The sequence below is a fragment of the Lissotriton vulgaris genome, chromosome 7, assembly GCF_964263255.1.
Source record: "Lissotriton vulgaris chromosome 7, aLisVul1.2, whole genome shotgun sequence".
In the NCBI taxonomy this organism is placed as follows: Eukaryota; Metazoa; Chordata; class Amphibia; order Caudata; family Salamandridae; genus Lissotriton; species Lissotriton vulgaris.
In genome coordinates this window covers 1531311908-1531335242 of record NC_141695.1, presented here as the reverse complement: position 1 = coordinate 1531335242, position 23335 = coordinate 1531311908, and the positions used below count along the sequence as shown (strand labels likewise).

Below are 23335 nucleotides of genomic sequence, written 5' to 3'. Positions count from 1 at the left end.
TAAGATTTCAGAGAGCTCCCGGGGTGTCTCTCCCTCTCTACAATGCATCATGTACTCAATATCCCATGATGCTTTTCTCACACGTACGTCACAATAGACTCAGCCAAAACTTTTCCATAACGTCTTCTATCTTCACAGCCTCCTCTATGTGCGTCCCTCTGTAACAGCTCGTCCTTGGTCTTCTCTCCTTCTCCCAGGTGAAGACACCTCCTCCACCTTATCTTTCTCAGGCCATTCTAACTGTAACTCCTTTAATCTGCAACCTTGTCTATTAGAACAATACCTCTACTCTTTGGTACTAAACGTAGTCTACCTGCAATGCAAACGTGAGACAGAAAGCAATCTTCGAAAATTCATGTGAGAATTTAACATTCATTTTCAGGAACAGTACCATTTTAATGTGCTGCAAATTAAGGCCTACGACTTAGGCTTAAATAATGAATTCACCCTACGATTTATGTTAGAAATTGTATAACCCATTAACAATCATTCCGAATAATCTCTTTAACTATATTGAGACGTGTCTTGCACTCTACATCATTAGCCTACAAAAACATCTAACAAATTAATACTTCACTGATCCACATTCACTAATACGTCCTATATAAACAAATTGCATTGGTCACAATTTACAGCACAAGTTATACACATTAATTATTAAGCTTTGTATAAAATGTAGTACTTTCGTAGAATGTTACTTGATTTAAATTCTTTCTAGCATCTAATTTCTCTCATTATATTGGAAGATATGTGAATGCGTTCTACAGTAAGTATATTGCACTCCTAACAGGTAACCCACATAGGATACAAATTTTACACTCTATCATCACCAACACAAATGTTGGAGGGGTTGCCCAGCCTCTTCCTGGCTCTGATAGGTGCAGATGGGCCTGGTCTTGGCCTTGTCCTGGCACGCTTCGTACAGCGAGAGAAACCATATGCTTTTGAAGTGCGACGTGAGACCCCTTCCTGCTGGTCACAGGTCTGCTAGGGGGTGAAGTCCAACCCCAGCAAATGATGCATTGTCTGCGGGCAAAGAGTGTGTCCCATGCAGCTGGAAAAACCAAGCGTTTTTCAAGCTCGATGTTAGATTTCCTTCTCCTGATCACAGGGCTGCTGGGGGAAGAGGTCCCAACCCAGCAAGTGCTGTAGAGTCTGCGGGCAAAGAGCGTGTTTCTGATTGTTTTTTTTATAATCAACTTTATTGAATTTTGAACAAACAAAAAACCTTACAGCACAGATAACCAATAGCGGTTGCTACAGTAGCAAATGATTGATTTTGTTATGCACAAACATACATATTGGTCCATTTTTAAAACTTATTTTCAATGCAATCACAGTCTGAAAAGAGACAGAAAACCCATTCATCCCAATTGGTTCAACCATTTGCCCTAGACCTTTGAGTGTTTGGCTGGGCATTCCATAGCTTTGAACAAGGGCTTCTATTGTGTTGCACACCATTCCATGCCCTTGCGCCATTTATATAAGCTTGGGGGGAGGGGTCAGACTGCTTCCCTGCCGTGGCAATGTCTCGTTTGGTCGCCATGGTGGCAGTACCTAGGATGAGCTTGTCTGCCCTGGACCCATCTAGGTCGTCCATAACTTCCAGGATGAGGTTCAGGGGGTTGTGTGGCACCTCTTAACCCAGGACACCTGTAAGTTCAGATTTCAGTGGTTCCCAGTATGGGGTGAGGTGGGGACAGAACCTGACCATATGATAAAAGTCAGCCGGTTCCTGCCCGCAGCTTGTACAGGATGGTAAGGATCGCAGACCGGCGTTATAAAGGCGATCTGGGGTTAGGTAGGCATTATGAAGATAGTATAGCTGGATTAAGCAGAGCTTAGCTGAGGTGGTAATAGTCGTGGGGGCCATTAAAGCATTGCACCAGTCCTCCTCCTCGAGGGGACCCAGCCACCCCTCCCAGCAGTGTCTGAGCGAGTCAAGCGTTGTTGGGCCATTATTTGTTAATGAGTGATTTATCCATGACCCCCTCCCTTCCCAAAGTCCCCCATCATGATCTGTGCTTCCACTGGACTAAACTCCGGAAGTGTAGTGCCAGTCGTTAGGTGTGTACTGAGGGCGTGACATAACTGTAAATATCTGTAAAATTGTAAGGGGTGGAGGAAGTTGCGCTTCTGTAAATCTTGGAATGAACTTATGTGGTACCCCACCCATACATCACCCACTTGTAATATACCAATAAGGTCCTATCCTTGAATCCCTCCAAAGCTCCCACCACCACCACCCCCTACCACAGGCCCTGAAAAAGAGGATTTTGTTGGGTCAACTTGTTGTCCCACTGAGTCTGTCATAAAGCCGAGCGCCAGGCCAGCAGGACCGCTCAAGTCACCGACGGTAGGGCTCTGGGAACAGGACCTCCATACAGCATTGCCTGGATTTGTGGAAATCCAAACTCTCTTAATTTGGTCAGGTATGCTGGATCAGACCAGCTGCCATAAACCAAACATGCAGGACGATTAATTGGGTGGCTACATAATATTGATTGAGATCACTCATGCCAAAGCACCCATCAAAGGGTGGGATCCGGCAGTGGGTGGGACCTATACGCTGCCTCGTGTTACCCCCTTAGGAACTTCGTGGCTATGCTATCTAATTCTCTAAACTAGCTTTGCGGGAGGTGGAATGCGGTGTTTTGGATAATGTACATGAAATGGGGGAGGATCATCATTTTAAAAAGGGCCACTCTACCCTGCGGGTTAGGTGATAGGTTTTGCCAGCCTCAGAGGTCCTCTTTAGCTTGATCAGCGGGGTGATTCCAATTCGGGGAGTAAGGCAAACCATATCCCAAGGTATTTGAATGACTGCAGCCTGATAGAGATGGTTGATTGCCAGTCAAAACATTCCCTTGAGAGGTGAAGGGGTACCATGGTCGACTTGGTGGGGTTTAGACATAGGCCTGAGATGTGTACGAAGGTCCACAGAACTTGAAGGCACCTGGGTCCGGACTGGGCCGGATCCAGAAGAAAGAGCAGTACATTATCTGCATATAGGGCGATTTTGTCAATGTGGTGGTCCTTCCATTTCCAGCCCTGGATCCCATCATCAGCCCAGATGGGGAAAGCCAAGGGTTCCTTCGCCAGGGCGAAAAAAAGAGGGGCGAACTGGCAACCTTGTCTTGTATCCCTCCTAATCGGTAACACCTTGGAGAGAGCTCCCTTTATGAGTACTCTCACTCTTGGTTTGGAGTTTAGGACATGGGCAAAGCAACAGAAGCACTGTCCCAGACATGCTGCGAATAACACTTTGTCCAGGTATTGCCAATCGACTGTGTCAAAGGCTTTTTCAAAATCAACAAGGAGGAGCGCTGGATAGGGGATGAGTAACTGGTGATTCACGAGGGTCAGGTGTAGACGCCGCTGACAATTTCTTGTCATACGGGCCGGCATAAAGCTGCATTGATCTGGATGGACCAGCTCACTGAGGGATGGACAGAAGCGTTGGGCCAGGTTCGTAGCAAATATCTTTACCTCCATGTTGATTAGTGAGATTGGACGGTAGTCCGAGCAGGCACCTGAGGGTATTTGAGTCGTGGGGATGACGACAATGGTGGCTGCATCCATTTCAGGGGGAATTCCCCTGTCTCTGTGACATCTTGGAATAGAGCGAAGGGGTTGGGATCAAAATGTCTCGTATTGTAGCATAGGCATAGTATTCTTGCGAGAACTCATCGGGCCCAGTGTTTTCCCTGCTGCTATCGAGGGGATAGTGTCACCTATTTCTTCTGGGGTGAAGGAGAGATCTAAGCCTTCAGCCTCACTCGCTGTAAGGCGGGGAATACAAGCACCTCCCAGGTTAGTCAGAATGGGAAGCGAGGTTTCGGGTCTTTGAGCACAGTAAAGCCAGAAATAATAGCGAAAGCATGGACTATCGTGGGTGACAAATGATGGATGGCTCCAGAGAGGTCCCGGACCTCAGGAACTATTTGGTTTGCTAAGGGATACAATGCAAGAGAGGATAGAGTCCTGATTAATAAAGAAGTTTTGTCGGAGTTCCTCCCCTATCACTTTTTTGAAATCTTTGTTCTGGAAGAACCAGGCATTCAGCTTCAAGATTGGGCAAAGTGTGTTGGAGGGGTCGCCCAGGTAAAGGAGAAGGGCTGAATGGTCTGAGATACCTCGGGGGAGGATACTGATGTCCGACACGCTCTGACAATTGGGAGCGGGCAGGAAAATCATATTGATATGTGTATGGCGCGCCACTGAAGTGTGGGTGTAGTGAGTGCCTCAGGGGTTCCAAGTTCTCCAGACATCACAGAGGCCCAGGGTGGTCACCTGGTATACCAGTCGTTTCGCATGTGCTGTCCTACCAGAGGAAGGTATGCCTGTGGTGTCGAGGTCTGGTTGCATGACTGCATTGAAGTCACCCCCCATTACTGTCTCACCCAAGGGCAGGGCGGAAACAATTTTAGTAAGCTGTCTCAGTGAGGATGTGAGTGTGGCGGGTGGGACATATATATATATGTATTTGGTTGAGTGTGTTCTCCACCAACGTCCCGATTAGTACCACAAACAGGCCTTGAGAGTCCCCAGTGACATAAGTACAAATGGAAAGCTGTGCCTCAGGAGGATCGCCACCCCCGTGACGCCCATTCGAAAGTGGAGTGCCATACTATGTCGAACCCATACCTTGCAAGGAAGAAGCAATGGCTCCTCATGAGGTGAGTTTCTTGAAGCAAGAATACGTCAGGAGCACTGTTCCCATTAAGTTGCGTGCATGCGTGCCCGCGCACCTCTGATGCCATGAGCGCGCAGTGCTGTGTGTGGAGTGTGCACACATGCAGCACATAATCCCACAATAGCATTCGTGCTGCTGCTTTTAATAAAGTAAGTGGCGCGAAAAACGTGCGGGCATATTGTGTGCTTTTGTTTAAGTATTCATGTTAATTGCAGCGCCCGTCACAAGCTGCGATTAACACAAATACTTTAAACTAAAGCTCACAATCTGCCAAAAGCAGCCCTTTACTAAAAAAGAAATTAAGCAAGTCTATAAACACAGCGTGAAAAGCACACGCCCTGTTTGTGGACTTGCTGAATTTCTCTTCTTAACAAAGCTGGGCTGCAGGGTGATTGTGTGACTTTGTTAAAGTTTTCTTGTTAATTGCAGCTCCTGATGCGCGCTGTGATTAACCTAAAAACTTTAGCTAAGTCACACAATCACCCCGCTGCCCAGCTCTATTAAGAAAACATATGCAGCAACTCTACAAACACGGCATGTCAAGCACACCCCTGTTTGTAGACTTACTAAATTTCTCTTCCTAATAGAGCACAGCTTGGGGGTGATTGTGTGACTTATTCAACTTTTCTGGGCTGGGCAGAGTGTGCCACTCGACTTATATTTTCCTGTCTCTGTCATTGCATCCAGATTTATGATACAAATTGTTTCTGAAGAAAACATTGTCTAAGGTGTTCATTCTCATTCTCTCTCTCTTACTCTCTCTCTCTCCCTTTCTAACTACGGCCTATGCCTTTCCCTGACTGGCACTTATAAACTCTAATATGCCACTGCTGACTCATGCCTGTTTATCTGCTCAGAGGCCCTCCAGAAAGTAACTCCTGCAGAAGGCAATTACAGCAATGGAACTTGAACTCAGATACCCTGCAGATGAGAGTGCAACACTCTTCATAAGGGCAGCTCTGAGTTGTACTTGTCTGGTGCTTTGAGATTATGCACACAGGGTTTAATCATATCTGAATATTAAGAGCCCTTTATTCCTTACACTCACATTCCAATCCACTCGGGTTACAACTGGTTAAATCCCCAAACGAAGATATATTTCCAGTCTGACACAATATTATTTTACGCCTAAATAAGCATAATTTCCCTTTATCCAGGACTTTATGTGGGATGAAAAAACTGGGGGGGAGTCTCATAAAGGGGCATGGTCAATGCAATTAAGGGCATGGCTTAAAAACATCTAAGCTAAAAAAAATCTGTGTTTAGCATAGTGTGCCGCCCAACTTATATTTTGCTGTTTCTGTCATTGCATCCAGATATGATACAAAAAGTAACATCATACCTACAACAAGGCAGACTATTGGCTTTGTCAGTGGTTGTTAGTTGCATGAGATAAATAAGCAGCAACTATGGCTTGTATATAGTATTGAAAAAGCTTTCACTTAAAGCCCTGGCGACACCACAACAATGTTGCTGTCCCTGAGTTTCAAAAAGAGAAGCGAAATCTAAAGAGAAAATGAATCTTTGAATGATTTCCCTTACCCTACAACACTCCCCTGCATCATGTCATGCCATAACTTCTCCACTAGTGAGAAGTGAGCAGTGTAGGCATGCGCACATGGATGTGCCTGCTGTCACTTCAGTGGAAAAAAGAGGACCGCCTATGCCAGGGCACAAAACAGAGCCCGATTGAGACTCCTTTTGAGACCCCCTTTAAAAAACTGCCGGTGCTCATCACCGATGAGACCCGGCCCACTTAAAGTCCTAAATGTAGTGTCCATCATAAGTTGCCCACTGTCAGCTAGGAACATCACACAATCAGAATGGGAGGAAGGGCACTTTAGGTGCTGATTAACAAAGAGTCTAAATCTGCCAGTTATCACATGAGACCAGGCACCACATGCGAGATTTGGAGACTACCTGGAGGAAATTACACGAACAAGGGAGCTTTCTCGGTGGAAGCCAAAAGCTATGGAAAGTTTCGGGTCTTCCATGCAGGGGGGTTCACTCTGGATAGACTCCGTGCCAGTGCAAGACTAGTCCATTCATAGCACCTGCAGCCCGAGCTCGTAGCTGCAGGAAGTGGTTTGGCGAGTGTTGTAGGAAATGAGCAAGTGTTAGTAAAGAGAATACTCCAGACAGATGGATCTGTCATTTACACACTTGCACCTTCCATCTGTTCAGACCTGCATCTTGGCAAGATTCAAAATCTTGGCAAGGCCTAACCAGCCTTCCACCCTTCTTAGTTCGTTCAAGTGAGCACGGTTACATAGAGCGAGCGTTTAGAAGTGACAAGATGGCGAAAAACTCTCCTTTAGAACCACAACGTCGCTATGCAGAGATGCTACTTCTGAAGCCTTGCCATATCTCACTCGCTGTCTTCTCTGACACATCTTTTGTCCTATTTTCTTCCACTCCTCAGCTGCTCTCACCGTTTCCTTCTCTCCTTTTTCCTCTTCCCCATATCTGTCCCGCTCCATGTTTACCCACTTTCTTCCTTCTTCCCCTTTCCATTCTTGTCTCCATTTCCCTCTCGCTTCCTGTTCTTTGCTTTCTCACTTACCGGTTTTCCATTCTCCATTCTACCTCCTAGTTCTCCAGGCCCTCTGGTTGCCTTTCTCTTTCCGCCTCTCTCTTACCGATTCCTCCATTACCCCTTCTCCATTTCTCAACTTTGAGCCATGGCTTTTTTTCTCCTTTGTTCCGCTCTCCCCTTTTCTCTACAACTAAATCCTATTTCTCACTTGTATCCTCTCATTTTCCTTCTGGCTGCTATGTTACAATTTTTAAAAACCCATATTACTATCTCTGAATATTAGATGGAAGCACATTTAGAATTTGGAACAGTTTGCCTCTGCAGTGTCGGTGACCTGGCCCAAAAGGACATGAAAAAGCTGAAATTGGATCATTAATCAAAAGCTGTTCTGATCAGGGGCCCTAGAAATAAGTTTGGTCCAGGGCCTCAAAATCCTTAAGATGTCCCTGTGCCTTTGTTTTCATGTTAATCGCAGCACCCATCATGAGCTGCAATTAACATGAAAATCTTAACAAATGCACACAATCACCCGCAGCCCAGCCCTATTAAGAAAAAAAAATGCAGCAACATAGCTGCCAAGGTTTCACTTGGCGATGTGGGACGTTTTCATAATTTCACTGTAATTATTAGTGCCATTTGAACAGAGCAGGCTTTAGTGCTGGTGGCACCTGGTGTGACAATGTTTGTTGGTACCCCTATGGCCACCTCCGCCATGGATACTCTCATTACCAACCTTTAACAGTGCCCTTCAAGTCTCCATAACCCCTCTCTCTTTCATATTTATTTTGTTATTAGCGCCACTCATACCAGTGAAAGGGGTTAAGCACTTTACATTGCATACAAATTACACAGAGACACTGAATCATAGTGTGTACATCAAGGTATAGGAAATGTTACAACAGACAGAGGAATACCATTTCTCTTCTTAAAAGAGCTAGGCTGCGGGGTGATTGGTTTTTTAAGCAAAAGTTTGGAGTAATATCTGGTGCTGCACACACAAGCGGTCTGGTTCCTGGCGCACATAGCCATGGCTGCTGCGCACAGAGACCCTACACTGCCGCACACAGAAGGAGAAAATAGACGGAACATTGGTCAGGAGTGTGCCTTTGGGCGTACATCAAGACTGCAGTTCGTGTGATTCTGTTGAGCATACCATTGACGTTCCATGACAGAACTTGGAGGGGATTACCCTTATTTACCCTTTGTGTCATGATCTATGTATGGGGTCAGGAGACTACTGGGCTTCAGAAGCATATTGATAGGCCTTAGGTTGCAGGCCACAGGTTGGGTAAGGGCGTTCAGCCGTCTTGTGCTGCATGCCGCCGTGGCCGCGGTAGGGGTTCTACAACAATGCCCGTTTGCACACTGGCAGGGCCCTGCGGGGGGAACTCCACCTCTGCTTCAAGCTTCCCTCCGGGGTCCTTCCAGGGGGCCCCCTCTGTCCCAGCTCAGGCCACCAGGAGACACCTCTGGCAGCTGCCGACTCTCCACCCTAAGTCCCATATTCCCCAGCTAAGCTGCTCGGTGGGAGGCTGCTTCAATTCAGTCTTGGCTGTGAAGAATAGGAGACGGGGGTGCCGGCTGTTGTTCCCATGGTGCAGCAGGCCACAGGGTCACTCCCTTTGAGGTTAAAGGCCTGGGTCTCAGATCGATCTTGCGGCCTGTGCCTCCCCGGTTTTGGAATCCCCTCAGGGCCCTCCGACTGGGTGCAGAGTTATTGGGTGTTTCAGCCCTGGAGGTTGTCTATAGGCATGTCGTTGGCAGCATTATTGTTAGCTGGACTCGGAGTCCAATCCGCCATTTGCAGGAGCCGCCCCACAGACTGCGGAGCTGAGATGACTGCAGGGGGTTGTCTTGGGATTTCCGCTCACCATAGGAGCTTGCCGCCGTGATTGTGCATAAATGTCTGCCACCGAGAGTGATAATGGTCTGCCGATGGGCTATGTAGCTTAGAGCGGATGACAGAGTGGTCTGGAGCACTCTAAAGTGCAACTGCCATCTTGAGGCGTCAAGCAATGGCCCGTGTTTCCGATTGTTACCATCAACTCCCAATTGAACCCTTGCTGATGATCATGTTGTCTCTAACGTTTGATTCTAAAACAAAACATCCATAAATTTGAGTGATCTTTGAAACTGATATCTTGTCTCCTCATTGCATTTTTACTGCTTGGTTGAAAATGTGTATGTCAAATTGATTTAAATTGAATGATGTTCCAGTTTCCTTGATTAAATAAATACAAATAAAATATGAAGAACAAATTCAGTGACAGAAATCCCTGTTGCACCTTATCAGTAGCTTGGAAAAACATATGCATGGACTAGTATGTTAATGTGCTTACTGCACTAACCTTTGCGCAGCCTGCAAGCAGTTTATTTGCCGTGAGCTTGCAGACTTTTCTTTACCAAGTAATATAACATCAGTTCCCTTAAATTGGGTAAAAGTAAACTCTGTTGTTTACAGTTGTATGAAATCACAAGTCCAACAAAATCGACCTGTTTATAAATGAGAATGTATCCGCCATGCTTATAAAACAGATTCCAGAGCTGGTGGTGTCGGTGGTCGGCACTGAAGCTCACTTTTGGGGTCTTGGACTTGCTTTTCGTTACATTTCTCCTGAGAGCAAAAGAGAGAAAAGCACAAAGGACGAAAGACGCAGGAAGAGGGGAGGGAAACCAGCAGTATAGGAAGAATGCAGGGATAAAATTGAGAGGCATATTTACAATGGGTTTGAGCCACTGGAACGTCACTTTTATTGAAGTTCCAGTGATGAAGTTCCCTGCACCATATTTGCTAAGTGGCGTTAATCTACATTTTGTTACAAAGAGGGGTGGGGTCGCACACTACTCACACACCGGCGGAAGTTGCCCCTAAGGACTCTGGTCATTGTAGTAGAGTGTTCGCGATGCATCATCTTTCGATCTTGCTATCTTCGCTGTCTTCGCCATCCCTGGACACGTGTTTCGGGTTATCAACCCTCGTCAGCAGGGATAGGCAGTGTTCTGGGGTCGCCGATGGCTGCCAATATCTGCCAGGTATAGTACCACTCCGGCGCGTAGGTGCGGGATCCCAGGCTCGTCAGCCCGCTGCTCAAGGGAGCTTTAAGTTACAAAGAGGGGTGGGGTCGCACACTACTCACACACCGGCGGAAGTTGCCCCTAAGGACTCTGGTCATTGTAGTAGAGTGTTCGCGATGCATCATCTTTCGATCTTGCTCTCTTCGCTGTCTTCGCCATCCCTGGACACGTGTTTCGGGTTATCAACCCTCGTCAGCAGGGATAGGCAGTGTTCTGGGGTCGCCGATGGGTGCCAATATCTGCCAGGTATATTACCACTCCGGCGCGTAGGTGCGGGATCCCAGGCTCGTCAGCCCGCTGCTCAAGGGAGCTTTAAGTTACAAAGAGGGGTGGGGTCGCACACTACTCACACACCGGCGGAAGTTGCCCCTAAGGACTCTGGTCATTGTAGTAGAGTGTTCGCGATGCATCATCTTTCGATCTTGCTATCTTCGCTGTCTTCGCCATCCCTGGACACGTGTTTCGGGTTATCAACCCTCGTCAGCAGGGATAGGCAGTGTTCTGGGGTCGCCGATGGCTGCCAATATCTGCCAGGTATAGTACCACTCCGGCGCTTAGGTGCGGGATCCCAGGCTCGTCAGCCCGCTGCTCAAGGGAGCTTTAAGTTACAAAGAGGGGTGGGGTCGCACACTACTCACACACCGGCGGAAGTTGCCCCTAAGGACTCTGGTCATTGTAGTAGAGTGTTCGCGATGCATCATCTTTCGATCTTGCTATCTTCGCTGTCTTCGCCATCCCTGGACACGTGTTTCGGGTTATCAACCCTCGTCAGCAGGGATAGGCAGTGTTTTGGGGTCGCCGATGGCTGCCAATATCTGCCAGGTATAGTACCACTCCGGCGCGTAGGTGCGGGATCCCAGGCTCGTCAGCCCGCTGCTCAAGGAGCTTTAAGTTACAAAGAGGGGTGGGGTCGTACACTACTCACACACCGGCGGAAGTTGCCCCTAAGGACTCTGGTCATTGTGGTAGAGTGTTCGCGATGCATCATCTTTCGATCTTGCTATCTTCGCTGTCTTCGCCATCCCTGGACACGTGTTTCGGGTTATCAACCCTCGTCAGCAGGGATAGGCAGTGTTCTGGGGTCCCCGATGGCTGCCAATATCTGCCAGGTATAGTACCACTCCGGCGCGTAGGTGCGGGATCCCAGGCTCGTCAGCCCGCTGCTCAAGGGAGCTTTAAGTTACAAAGAGGGGTGGGGTCGCACACTACTCACACACCGGCGGAAGTTGCCCCTAAGGACTCTGGTCATTGTAGTAGAGTGTTCGCGATGCATCATCTTTCGATCTTGCTATCTTCGCTGTCTTCGCCATCCCTGGACACGTGTTTCGGGTTATCAACCCTCGTCAGCAGGGATAGGCAGTGTTCTGGGGTCGCCGATGGCTGCCAATATCTGCCAGGTATAGTACTACTCCGGCGCGTAGGTGCGGGATCCCAGGCTCGTCAGCCCGCTGCTCAAGGGAGCTTTAAGTTACAAAGAGGGGTGGGGTCGCACACTACTCACACACCGGCGGAAGTTGCCCCTAAGGACTCTGGTCATTGTAGTAGAGTGTTCGCGATGCATCATCTTTCGATCTTGCTATCTTCGCTGTCTTCGCCATCCCTGGACACGTGTTTCGGGTTATCAACCCTCGTCAGCAGGGATAGGCAGTGTTCTGGGGTCGCCGATGGCTGCCAATATCTGCCAGGTATAGTACCACTCCGGCGCGTAGGTGCGGGATCCCAGGCTCGTCAGCCCGCTGCTCAAGGGAGCTTTAAGTTACAAAGAGGAGTGGGGTCGCACACTACTCACACACCGGCGGAAGTTGCCCCTAAGGACTCTGGTCATTGTAGTAGAGTGTTCGCGATGCATCATCTTTCGATCTTGCTATCTTCGCTGTCTTCGCCATCCCTGGACACGTGTTTCGGGTTATCAACCCTCGTCAGCAGGGATAGGCAGTGTTCTGGGGTCGCCGATGGCTGCCAATATCTGCCAGGTATAGTACCACTCCGGCGCGTAGGTGCGGGATCCCAGGCTCGTCAGCCCGCTGCTCAAGGGAGCTTTAAGTTACAAAGAGGGGTGGGGTCGCACACTACTCACACACCGGCGGAAGTTGCCCCTAAGGACTCTTGTCATTGTAGTAGAGTGTTCGCGATGCATCATCTTTCGATCTTGCTATCTTTGCTGTCTTCGCCATCCCTGGACACGTGTTTCGGGTTATCAACCCTCGTCAGCAGGGATAGGCAGTGTTCTGGGGTCGCCGATGGCTGCCAATATCTGCCAGGTATAGTACCACTCCGGCGCGTAGGTGCGGGATCCCAGGCTCGTCAGCCCGCTGCTCAAGGGAGCTTTAAGTTACAAAGAGGGGTGGGGTCGCACACTACTCACACACCGGCGGAAGTTGCCCCTAAGGACTCTGGTCATTGTAGTAGAGTGTTTGCGATGCATCATCTTTCGATCTTGCTATCTTCGCTGTCTTCGCCATCCCTGGACACGTGTTTCGGGTTATCAACCCTCGTCAGCAGGGATAGGCAGTGTTCTGGGGTCGCCGATGGCTGCCAATATCTGCCAGGTATAGTACCACTCCGGCGCGTAGGTGCGGGATCCCAGGCTCGTCAGCCCGCTGCTCAAGGGAGCTTTAAGTTACAAAGAGGGGTGGGGTCGCACACTACTCACACACCGGCGGAAGTTGCCCCTAAGGACTCTGGTCATTGTAGTAGAGTGTTCGCGATGCATCATCTTTCGATCTTGCTATCTTCGCTGTCTTCGCCATCCCTGGACACGTGTTTCGGGTTATCAACCCTCGTCAGCAGGGATAGGCAGTGTTCTGGGGTCACCAATGGCTGCCAATATCTGCCAGGTATAGTACCAATCCGGCGCGTAGGTGCGGGATCCCAGGCTCGTCAGCCCACTGCTCAAGGGAGCTTTAAGTTACAAAGAGGGGTGGGGTCGCACACTACTCACACACCGGCGGAAGTTGCCCCTAAGGACTCTGGTCATTGTAGTAGAGTGTTCGCGATGCATCATCTTTCGATCTTGCTATCTTCGCTGTCTTCGCCATCCCTGGACACGTGTTTCGGGTTATCAACCCTCGTCAGCAGGGATAGGCAGTGTTCTGGGGTCGCCGATGGCTGCCAATATCTGCCAGGTATAGTACCACTCCGGCGCGTAGGTGCGGGATCCCAGGCTCGTCAGCCCGCTGCTCAAGGGAGCTTTAAGTTACAAAGAGGGGTGGGGTCGCACACTACTCACACACCGGCGGAAGTTGCCCCTAAGGACTCTGGTCATTGTAGTAGAGTGTTCGCGATGCATCATCTTTCGATCTTGCTATCTTCGCTGTCTTCGCCATCCCTGGACACGTGTTTCGGGTTATCAACCCTCGTCAGCAGGGATAGGCAGTGTTCTGGGGTCGCCGATGGCTGCCAATATCTGCCAGGTATAGTACCACTCCGGCGCGTAGGTGCGGGATCCCAGGCTCGTCAGCCCGCTGCTCAAGGGAGCTTTAAGTTACAAAGAGGAGTGGGGTCGCACACTACTCACACACCGGCGGAAGTTGCCCCTAAGGACTCTGGTCATTGTAGTAGAGTGTTCGCGATGCATCATCTTTCGATCTTGCTATCTTCGCTGTCTTCGCCATCCCTGGACACGTGTTTCGGGTTATCAACCCTCGTCAGCAGGGATAGGCAGTGTTCTGGGGTCGCCGATGGCTGCCAATATCTGCCAGGTATAGTACCACTCCGGCGCGTAGGTGCGGGATCCCAGGCTCGTCAGCCCGCTGCTCAAGGGAGCTTTAAGTTACAAAGAGGGGTGGGGTCGCACACTACTCACACACCGGCGGAAGTTGCCCCTAAGGACTCTTGTCATTGTAGTAGAGTGTTCGCGATGCATCATCTTTCGATCTTGCTATCTTTGCTGTCTTCGCCATCCCTGGACACGTGTTTCGGGTTATCAACCCTCGTCAGCAGGGATAGGCAGTGTTCTGGGGTCGCCGATGGCTGCCAATATCTGCCAGGTATAGTACCACTCCGGCGCGTAGGTGCGGGATCCCAGGCTCGTCAGCCCGCTGCTCAAGGGAGCTTTAAGTTACAAAGAGGGGTGGGGTCGCACACTACTCACACACCGGCGGAAGTTGCCCCTAAGGACTCTGGTCATTGTAGTAGAGTGTTTGCGATGCATCATCTTTCGATCTTGCTATCTTCGCTGTCTTCGCCATCCCTGGACACGTGTTTCGGGTTATCAACCCTCGTCAGCAGGGATAGGCAGTGTTCTGGGGTCGCCGATGGCTGCCAATATCTGCCAGGTATAGTACCACTCCGGCGCGTAGGTGCGGGATCCCAGGCTCGTCAGCCCGCTGCTCAAGGGAGCTTTAAGTTACAAAGAGGGGTGGGGTCGCACACTACTCACACACCGGCGGAAGTTGCCCCTAAGGACTCTGGTCATTGTAGTAGAGTGTTCGCGATGCATCATCTTTCGATCTTGCTATCTTCGCTGTCTTCGCCATCCCTGGACACGTGTTTCGGGTTATCAACCCTCGTCAGCAGGGATAGGCAGTGTTCTGGGGTCACCAATGGCTGCCAATATCTGCCAGGTATAGTACCAATCCGGCGCGTAGGTGCGGGATCCCAGGCTCGTCAGCCCACTGCTCAAGGGAGCTTTAAGTTACAAAGAGGGGTGGGGTCGCACACTACTCACACACCGGCGGAAGTTGCCCCTAAGGACTCTGGTCATTGTAGTAGAGTGTTCGCGATGCATCATCTTTCGATCTTGCTATCTTCGCTGTCTTCGCCATCCCTGGACACGTGTTTCGGGTTATCAACCCTCGTCAGCAGGGATAGGCAGTGTTCTGGGGTCGCCGATGGCTGCCAATATCTGCCAGGTATAGTACCACTCCGGCGCGTAGGTGCGGGATCCCAGGCTCGTCAGCCCGCTGCTCAAGGGAGCTTTAAGTTACAAAGAGGGGTGGGGTCGCACACTACTCACACACCGGCGGAAGTTGCCCCTAAGGACTCTGGTCATTGTAGTAGAGTGTTCGCGATTCATCATCTATCGATCTTGCTATCTTCTCTGTCTTCGCCATCCCTGGACACGTGTTTCGGGTTATCAACCCGAAACACGTGTCCAGGGATGGCGAAGACACTCTACTACAATGACCAGAGTCCTTAGGGGCAACTTCCGCCGGTGTGTGAGTAGTGTGCGACCCCACCCCCTTTTTGTAACTTAAAGCTCCCTTGAGCAGCGGGCTGACGAGCCTGGGATCCCGCACCTACGTGCCGGAGTGGTACTATACCTGGCAGATATTGGCAGCCATCGGCGACCCCAGAACACTGCCTATCCCTGCTGACGAGGGTTGAAAACCCGAAACACGTGTCCAGGGATGGCGAAGACAGCGAAGATAGCAAGATCGAAAGATGATGCATCGCGAACACTCTACTACAATGACCAGAGTCCTTAGGGGCAACTTCCGCCGGTGTGTGAGTAGTGTGCGACCCCACCCCCTTTTTGTAACTTAATGCTCCCTTGAGCAGCGGGCTGACGAGCCTGGGATCCCGCACCTACGTGCCGGAGTGGTACTATACCTGGCAGATATTGGCAGCCATCGGCGACCCCAGAACACTGCCTATTCCTGCTGACGAGGGTTGAAAACCCGAAACACGTGTCCAGGGATGGCGTAGACAGCGAAGATAGCAAGATCGAAAGATGATGCATCGCGAACACTCTACTATAATGACCAGAGTCCTTAGGGGCAACTTCCGCCGGTGTGTGAGTAGTGTGCGACCCCACCCCCTTTTTGTAACTTAAAGCTCCCTTGAGCAGCGGGCTGACGAGCCTGGGATCCCGCACCTACGTGCCGGAGTGGTACTATACCTGGCAGATATTGGCAGCCATCGGCGACCCCAGAACACTGCCTATCCCTGCTGACGAGGGTTGAAAACCCGAAACACGTGTCCAGGGATGGCGAAGACAGCGAAGATAGCAAGATCGAAAGATGATGCATCGCAAACACTCTACTACAATGACTAGAGTCCTTAGGGGCAACTTCCGCCGGTGTGTGAGTAGTGTGCGACCCCACCCCCTTTTTGTAACTTAAAGCTCCCTTGAGCAGCGGGCTGACGAGCCTGGGATCCCGCACCTACGTGCCGGAGTGGTACTATACCTGGCAGATATTGGCAGCCATCGGCGACCCCAGAACACTGCCTATCCCTGCTGACGAGGGTTGAAAACCCGAAACACGTGTCCAGGGATGGCGAAGACAGCGAAGATAGCAAGATCGAAAGATGATGCATCGCGAACACTCTACTACAATGACCAGAGTCCTTAGGGGCAACTTCCGCCGGTGTGTGAGTAGTGTGCGACCCCACCCCCTTTTTGTAACTTAAAGCTCCCTTGAGCAGCGGGCTGACGAGCCTGGGATCCCGCACCTACGTGCCGGAGTGGTACTATACCTGGCAGATATTGGCAGCCATCGGCGACCCCAGAACACTGCCTATCCCTGCTGACGAGGGTTGAAAACCCGAAACACGTGTCCAGGGATGGCGAAGACAGCGAAGATAGCAAGATCGAAAGATGATGCATCGCGAAGACTCTACTACAATGACCAGAGTCCTTAGGGGCAACTTCCGCCGGTGTGTGAGTAGTGTGCGACCCCACCCCCTTTTTGTAACTTAAAGCTCCCTTGAGCAGCGGACTGACGAGCCTGGGATCCCGCACCTACGTGCCGGAGTGGTACTATACCTGGCAGATATTGGCAGCCATCGGCGACCCCAGAACACTGCCTATCCCTGCTGACGAGGGTTGAAAACCCGAAACACGTGTCCAGGGATGGCGAAGACAGCGAAGATAGCAAGATCGAAAGATGATGCATCGCGAACACTCTACTACAATGACCAGAGTCCTTAGGGGCAACTTCCGCCGGTGTGTGAGTAGTGTGCGACCCCACCCCCTTTTTGTAACCTAAAGCTCCCTTGAGCAGCGGGCTGACGAGCCTGGGATCCCGCACCTACGTGCCGGAGTGGTACTATACCTGGCAGATATTGGCAGCCATCGGCGACCCCAGAACACTGCCTATCCCTGCTGACGAGGGTTGAAAACCCGAAACACGTGTCCAGGGATGGCGAAGACAGCGAAGATAGCAAGATCGAAAGATGATGCATCGCGAACACTCTACTACAATGACCAGAGTCCTTAGGGGCAACTTCCGCCGGTGTGTGAGTAGTGTGCGACCCCACCCCCTTTTTGTAATCTACATTTTGTGACTTAATGCTGCTTTGTAAATATGGTGCAATATTATAGGGGTGTGCAATGGGTGTTTCTGTGGGCATTGTACCACAACACCCATTGATTTTTTACGCTGCTTCAGATCTAGAAGGTGTAAATGTGAGGCAGCTCCCAAATACTAATGCCATGCATTAGCAGGCATTAGAATGGCACAACGAGGAGAAATACTTTTATTTCTCCTCATTTTTGCTTTTTCTATGTGTGCTACATAGAAAGAGTAAGATGCCATTATTGATTGTTTATGTGCAGGAAGGGACACCTCCCTGCACATATACAATCCAACGCAGGGACCCTTGCACTAGGGCACATGGGTTCCTGCGTTGGTGCTAGGCAGTGTAGCATGGTGGAAGGAGGCTTGAGGTGTAATCTAAACAAGGGCAGTTCCTCCACTAGGGCGGAGGAGCGTCGCCCAACTGTTTTCTTGCAGTGCTAGAAAGTCAAAACATAAAATGGACATACATTTTAGTTATTACCATGTTATGTTTGCTTTGCGCATTGTGGGCAGGCGGGTGGATATTACTGGGCCGCTCTGCTCTTTGAGCAGGGCAGGGGAGGAATGGTTTGCCCACCCCTGAATGCGCAAAGACTCTTTTGTCTGCCCTCTTGGGCCACCCAAACCATTCATGCGCATACTGCCCTTCTATAAGCAGGCTGCAGTGCAGCCTGCATGGAGAACATGCCCACCCCACTAGCCCCTGGCTGGTCGCCATCCCGACCAATGAGAATGCTGCCATTGCAGCGTTGTGATTGGCTTAGGGGAGGGAGCCTGGTTGACTGCTTCCTGTTTGCGTCAGAGGCAGGGGAGCAGGAGCAGAGAAGACGAGTGACCCGGCGGAAAGGTAAGTTTAGTTGTATTTTTTTAATTTTTTTATTTGCCCATAACACCCCACGAATCCCCCTTAGATACACTCACGAATCCCCCCACGACCCCTCACTCCTGCCCCCCCACCAACGAGCAATGCCACCTGCCACTGAATCTAGTCTAATTTTGCCTTGGTATTCAGAAACCTCAGCATATAGCAGCACCAGAGGCAGTCTCCTAAGGAAAACGTTGGGCTTCTGCACTAAATGTCATTACAAATCAAGCACTGTAGAGCCCCTTTTACAGCCCTGTGCATTCATTCTGCCTGCTTAGTATGCATTGATCCAAGCTCTTCTGCTGGTGGTTGCCATTGAAAATTAGTTATCTTTTCACCTCTCCATGCTGTCAGTAATGCTGAACAGTTTTGAAGAGTGTGCCAGGTGTGTCTGTGCAATGAGGGTTGCACTGTCCAAAGCATTAATTCAGCAGGCCTTGTGTGATTCTCATACCCAGCCTTGGGGAAACGTGGGGCTGGCTGCAGGTCACCACATGAAGAACTGAATTGTTTGTGATATGACAAACTACCCAAGCCACAGACAATCAGAAATGAAATGCATGCAAACCAGAAACCTAGAGCCTAGAGTTCAAAGCTTTGTTAATGTCTTATATTGAGAAGGGGCATTGGCAATACCCATTTGGAATTCTGTAAAATGCATTTTTTAAGTCAAGTATTTGAGACCTCTTGTATATACTTTTGTATATACTTTAGTATATATACTTTAGTATATACTTATATGTGTATGTACTTAGTGGGCTCTGTAGATCATCCCTAGGACTTGTCTGCTTCCGCTTAGGGACTTTTTTTCTGTTCCAATGCCTCTATTTAACTGTCTTGATAGAAAACGACCAGCAGAGGTCAGTAAAATACCAGAATAGCTTTCTGCTGAGAGATTTGCTTTTTTTCTGGCAACTGCCTCTATTTAACTTTCTTGATAGAAAACGGCCAGCAGAGGTCAGCGAAATCCCAGAATCACTTTAGCATTCCCTAGATTCCAGTCCATAGAAATTGTCTTCCACAAGCACCCATAGACAATAATAATTTTTTCAAATCTTGTATTTTCAGTGCTATGACCACCGAAGGCCCTGCTTTTATATTAAAAACAGAGCTTGGACTATACCCTTTCCTGCTGAAAGGCAATATTTCTCTCTATGGCTTCCCATACCTGGTGTGTCACTCAGTTTGGTGCTTACTTTCCCTTCATGTTAAAGAACAATAGATGTTTCAGCACCCAGGCTAACGTGCAGCATAGTTAATACAGAAAAGGTCCCAAAGGAGAGACTGATTGCATTGCAAATGCTTGTTTCTACGAGTCTCTGATTTCTCAGTATGCTCAGAATTTCAGGACATGCAGAGGGACAGGTGTTCTCTCTCAGTGATTTGAAATATTGTGTTGTGGTGATGGTACTCTTGGACAAAAGAGAGACAATGGTTGGTGCTGTGCCCCATGGGTGACAGCACCAACCATCAGTCCTGAGACCCCTGCTAGGCATGATCCACCTCTTCTGATTGTAAATTAATTTGTTTGATTTGATTCTCTTCACAGGCCCTAAAACAAGAGCAAGAATCCGACATTTTCCTTCAGCAGTGGAGCAGTCCGAGGAGCCGATGCAGCGCTACTTGGAAGTGGGGATGGTAGTTGTGGTTGTCGTAACAGCATGTGGTGTTGCCTTGGTCCTTGCAGTTTGCTACAAGGGATAACTGCTTGTAAAACTAATGAAGTTAGATGAGGAAGGGAACGACGGACAGACTGAGGAGTAAGACGATCAAGAAAGATGTTTTTCTGCAGGGAGTTGAAAGTACTCAAAATGGGACTTGTATATGAAAATGAGGTGCAATTCAGACCAGACCCTGCTTATTCATTATCTCTATGTATGGTTATCACACTTCCTTGTCCCAGCGTTCCTAGGCAAATGTAATGTCTAATTGTGCAAAACCTAACCATACAGGGCAGTCACCCAATCGCTAATGTTGTACCTGCTCTTGCAATGAGGAATATTCTTAACATTGCTTCGCTAGGACGATTTATGAAAAATTCCCTGCTCCCAGAACACATCCACTACCCTTCACACACCGCAAGCAAACGTTAAGTTAATAAAATATACACGATTCCCCAAGTAATTGCCCAAACAGAATTGAGAGAGGACGTCTGGGAGACCATGCGCAGCAAACGTTCACAGAAAATGTCTGTGCCAAATACAGCATCCATCCTCAATGCGTCAGGATTTTTAATTGCCACTTTCAAAAAACAGTATTCCCTAATATAAGTATATATATATCAATATGAATAACCATGTATCAAGGAATTTATACATTTTACAATCTACTCAAACAGGTTCCACTGACAAATGTGCTCAGTGCGCTACACACGTGTGAACAAAGTGATCAATGTGTGTATCAATAAGTCAAGAACAGGCTCGTTTGGCTAAAATATACAAATCAACAAGGGTCCATGCCTAATGTCAAGGACGTTTCAATTCCTCTGGACAATAAAGGGTCATCGGGACTCTAAAGACATGGAACCCGAGACAGATTCAACAGGAAATCAAAACACGTGTCAAATGTTTAGGAAGTCAGAGTAATCAAAAAGCTGGTCTCTTGGGCAAGACAAATACAAGTAGCAGGGGTTGATGCCTGATTATTCAGATAGGCCGACGTCAACGTCACTACGATCGGGAGGAGCCAGAGTGAAAGATGTGCCTGTTTGAGAGTCCAGGGAACTGTGCACTGCTTCAGTCGGGCAAAGACACGCCAAAGAGAGAACAACGGCACCCGTTTTTTACTTTGTAAAATGTACATCTATATTAAATGACTCATGGTTATTAATCTTAGTATATTATTATATTAGGGACCACTGTTTATTAAAGTATCCTACTATCCCAGATCCCTAGTGGTTATTGGGTTTTCTCTTGTTTTCGAAAACAGCACTTTTAAATAGGCATCCAGTGAATAATGTCATGAAAGGTCTCAACATCCAAGCAGATGTAATCAAGCAAACCACATTCTAGAATGCCTACTGTAGGCGATTCTTTGAGATGCAGGACTGATTAAACTGGACTGCTGTTTTCTCTGCTCTGCAAGTCCCCCTCACAAAAAAGCAGACCTGGTGTGGGGCCTCGATGTTCTCAACATTTGCAGCCTTTTGCTGTGCTTTATTTAGATCACAGAGACTCACAGGCTCCAGATTGTTTGTGTCTCCAGGCATATCTTTCCATGTACGTGAGAAGCAACAATAACTGGTTGCAGTGGGACTCTCTAGGCCTGTGTGCAAGAAAAGAAGTCCTACTGGCTCAACCTGGCACAGGAGAGAGAGCAGAGGATGTACTGACCTGAAGGGTAGACGGAGGTGGAGTGGAATGGGAATGAAGCGTTTGAATTCAGTGCCAAATTGAAGGTTCGTGGGGGGAATTGTAATATGGGTGACTCAGTCATGGTGTCAGGGATATATGTCGTTACAACGCGCGCGTTACAACGACCTACCATTACAACGCGGTTGTAACAACGCAAGTCGTTACAACGACTTGAGTTGGGGGGGCGCAAATTTAAAACATTTAATTTACTATTCCAACACCAGTCCCCGTGGATAGTAGGGAAGGTGTTGGGATAGTAAATGAAATGATTTACTATCCTCGAGCGCCCTCCAGCGCAATGCGTTGTAACAACTTTCGTTGTTACAACCGCGTGGTAATAGTAGGTCGTGGTAACGCGCGCGTTGTAAAAGTTGCGCACCGTCTGGGAGCCCTGAAGCAATCCTGCATATTGCAGACTTTAGTTCTGTCTGTTGTTTGTCCATCAAAGGACATTGTGCACCTAGAGTCATTCCACGGCCTCATACACCCAACAGAGCAGTGATTCACTTTTAGAGTTGCATATCACCCTTTTTCCGATTTATAAAAAGTTACAATTTTACTGCCTGTACCAGACCAAGCACCTGCCATTCCCAAGGTGCAACCAGAAGATCAAACACAATCCAAATGCACAAAATGATGATGCACCGCAAACGTAGAGTCCATTCATATATAAGTCCAATCCACATTGTATGTATTCCAATGCATCTTTATTTGTAATGTTTATTGGTAATGTGGAAAAATAGACAACGCATTTTGTTCACCATATGTGAACTTTGTGAGAGCATTTGAAGCTGTGCATTGGTCAGATATAATCTTGACCTGATATCAATTCAATCTCTTAATAACAATGGATCATCATGTCTCCTGCTGTTTTTAGTCATTCTGCCATGGTCACCCAATAGACCTGCATCTCAGACCCCTTAATTTTGTGTCCTGCATTTCTAGAATTCCATGGTGTTGTTCCACACATCTCGCCAATAATGACCATTACAGAAATTTTCCACATCGGCAATGAAAATTGAAAATAAAGACGCATTGGAATACACACAAATTGGATTGGATTTATACAAAAATGGACTCTAACTTTGCAGTGTATCATCATTTGTGTATTTGGGTCATTCCACTGCACCTTAATGATGTGGACAATGTCCACATCATTGAGAGGTGCACACACATACACAGCAAACCATTAGAGACTAATGGGAAGTCCATGAAACAAGTTTTTTGAGTGTTGTTGCTTATGTTCTGCTGCTTGTCAAACAGAGGTAAAGTTGCATAGTATATCAGACAGAGCACTGAATTCCTGAAGAGTGCCCGCATGACATCTGAAGATGCGTTAGAGCATTTGCTTTGTAAGGGAACTGTATATTTGAAAAAAATCTCATAATAATTACATCTACTGGAGTAGTAGCGATGCTGCACACTCTGCAGCAGGAATGCCCACGACTGTGACAGATGAGTTGTCAGGCACAGACCAATGAGATGGATCTGATGATGAAAGTGAGTGAAGGGGTGAAGATGGAGATGCGTTGGAGCTTTTTTTCTTGCTGAATCAAACCCTAAGTT

General features: G+C 48.5%; 1 protein-coding gene across 1 annotated transcript in view; it reads left to right on the top strand.

The window, feature by feature from the left end:
• LOC147705944 (protein borderless-like) overlaps window positions 1-22437 on the top strand; it is a 229132-nt gene extending 206695 nt beyond the window's left edge. The window contains exon 4 of the mRNA XM_086932415.1: window positions 19966-22437. Within this exon, the coding sequence (XP_086788541.1) occupies window positions 19966-20120 (155 nt within the window). The 3' untranslated portion in view covers window positions 20121-22437. The remainder of the gene's footprint in view (window positions 1-19965) is intronic.
• Window positions 22438-23335: the final 898 nt, after the last annotated feature.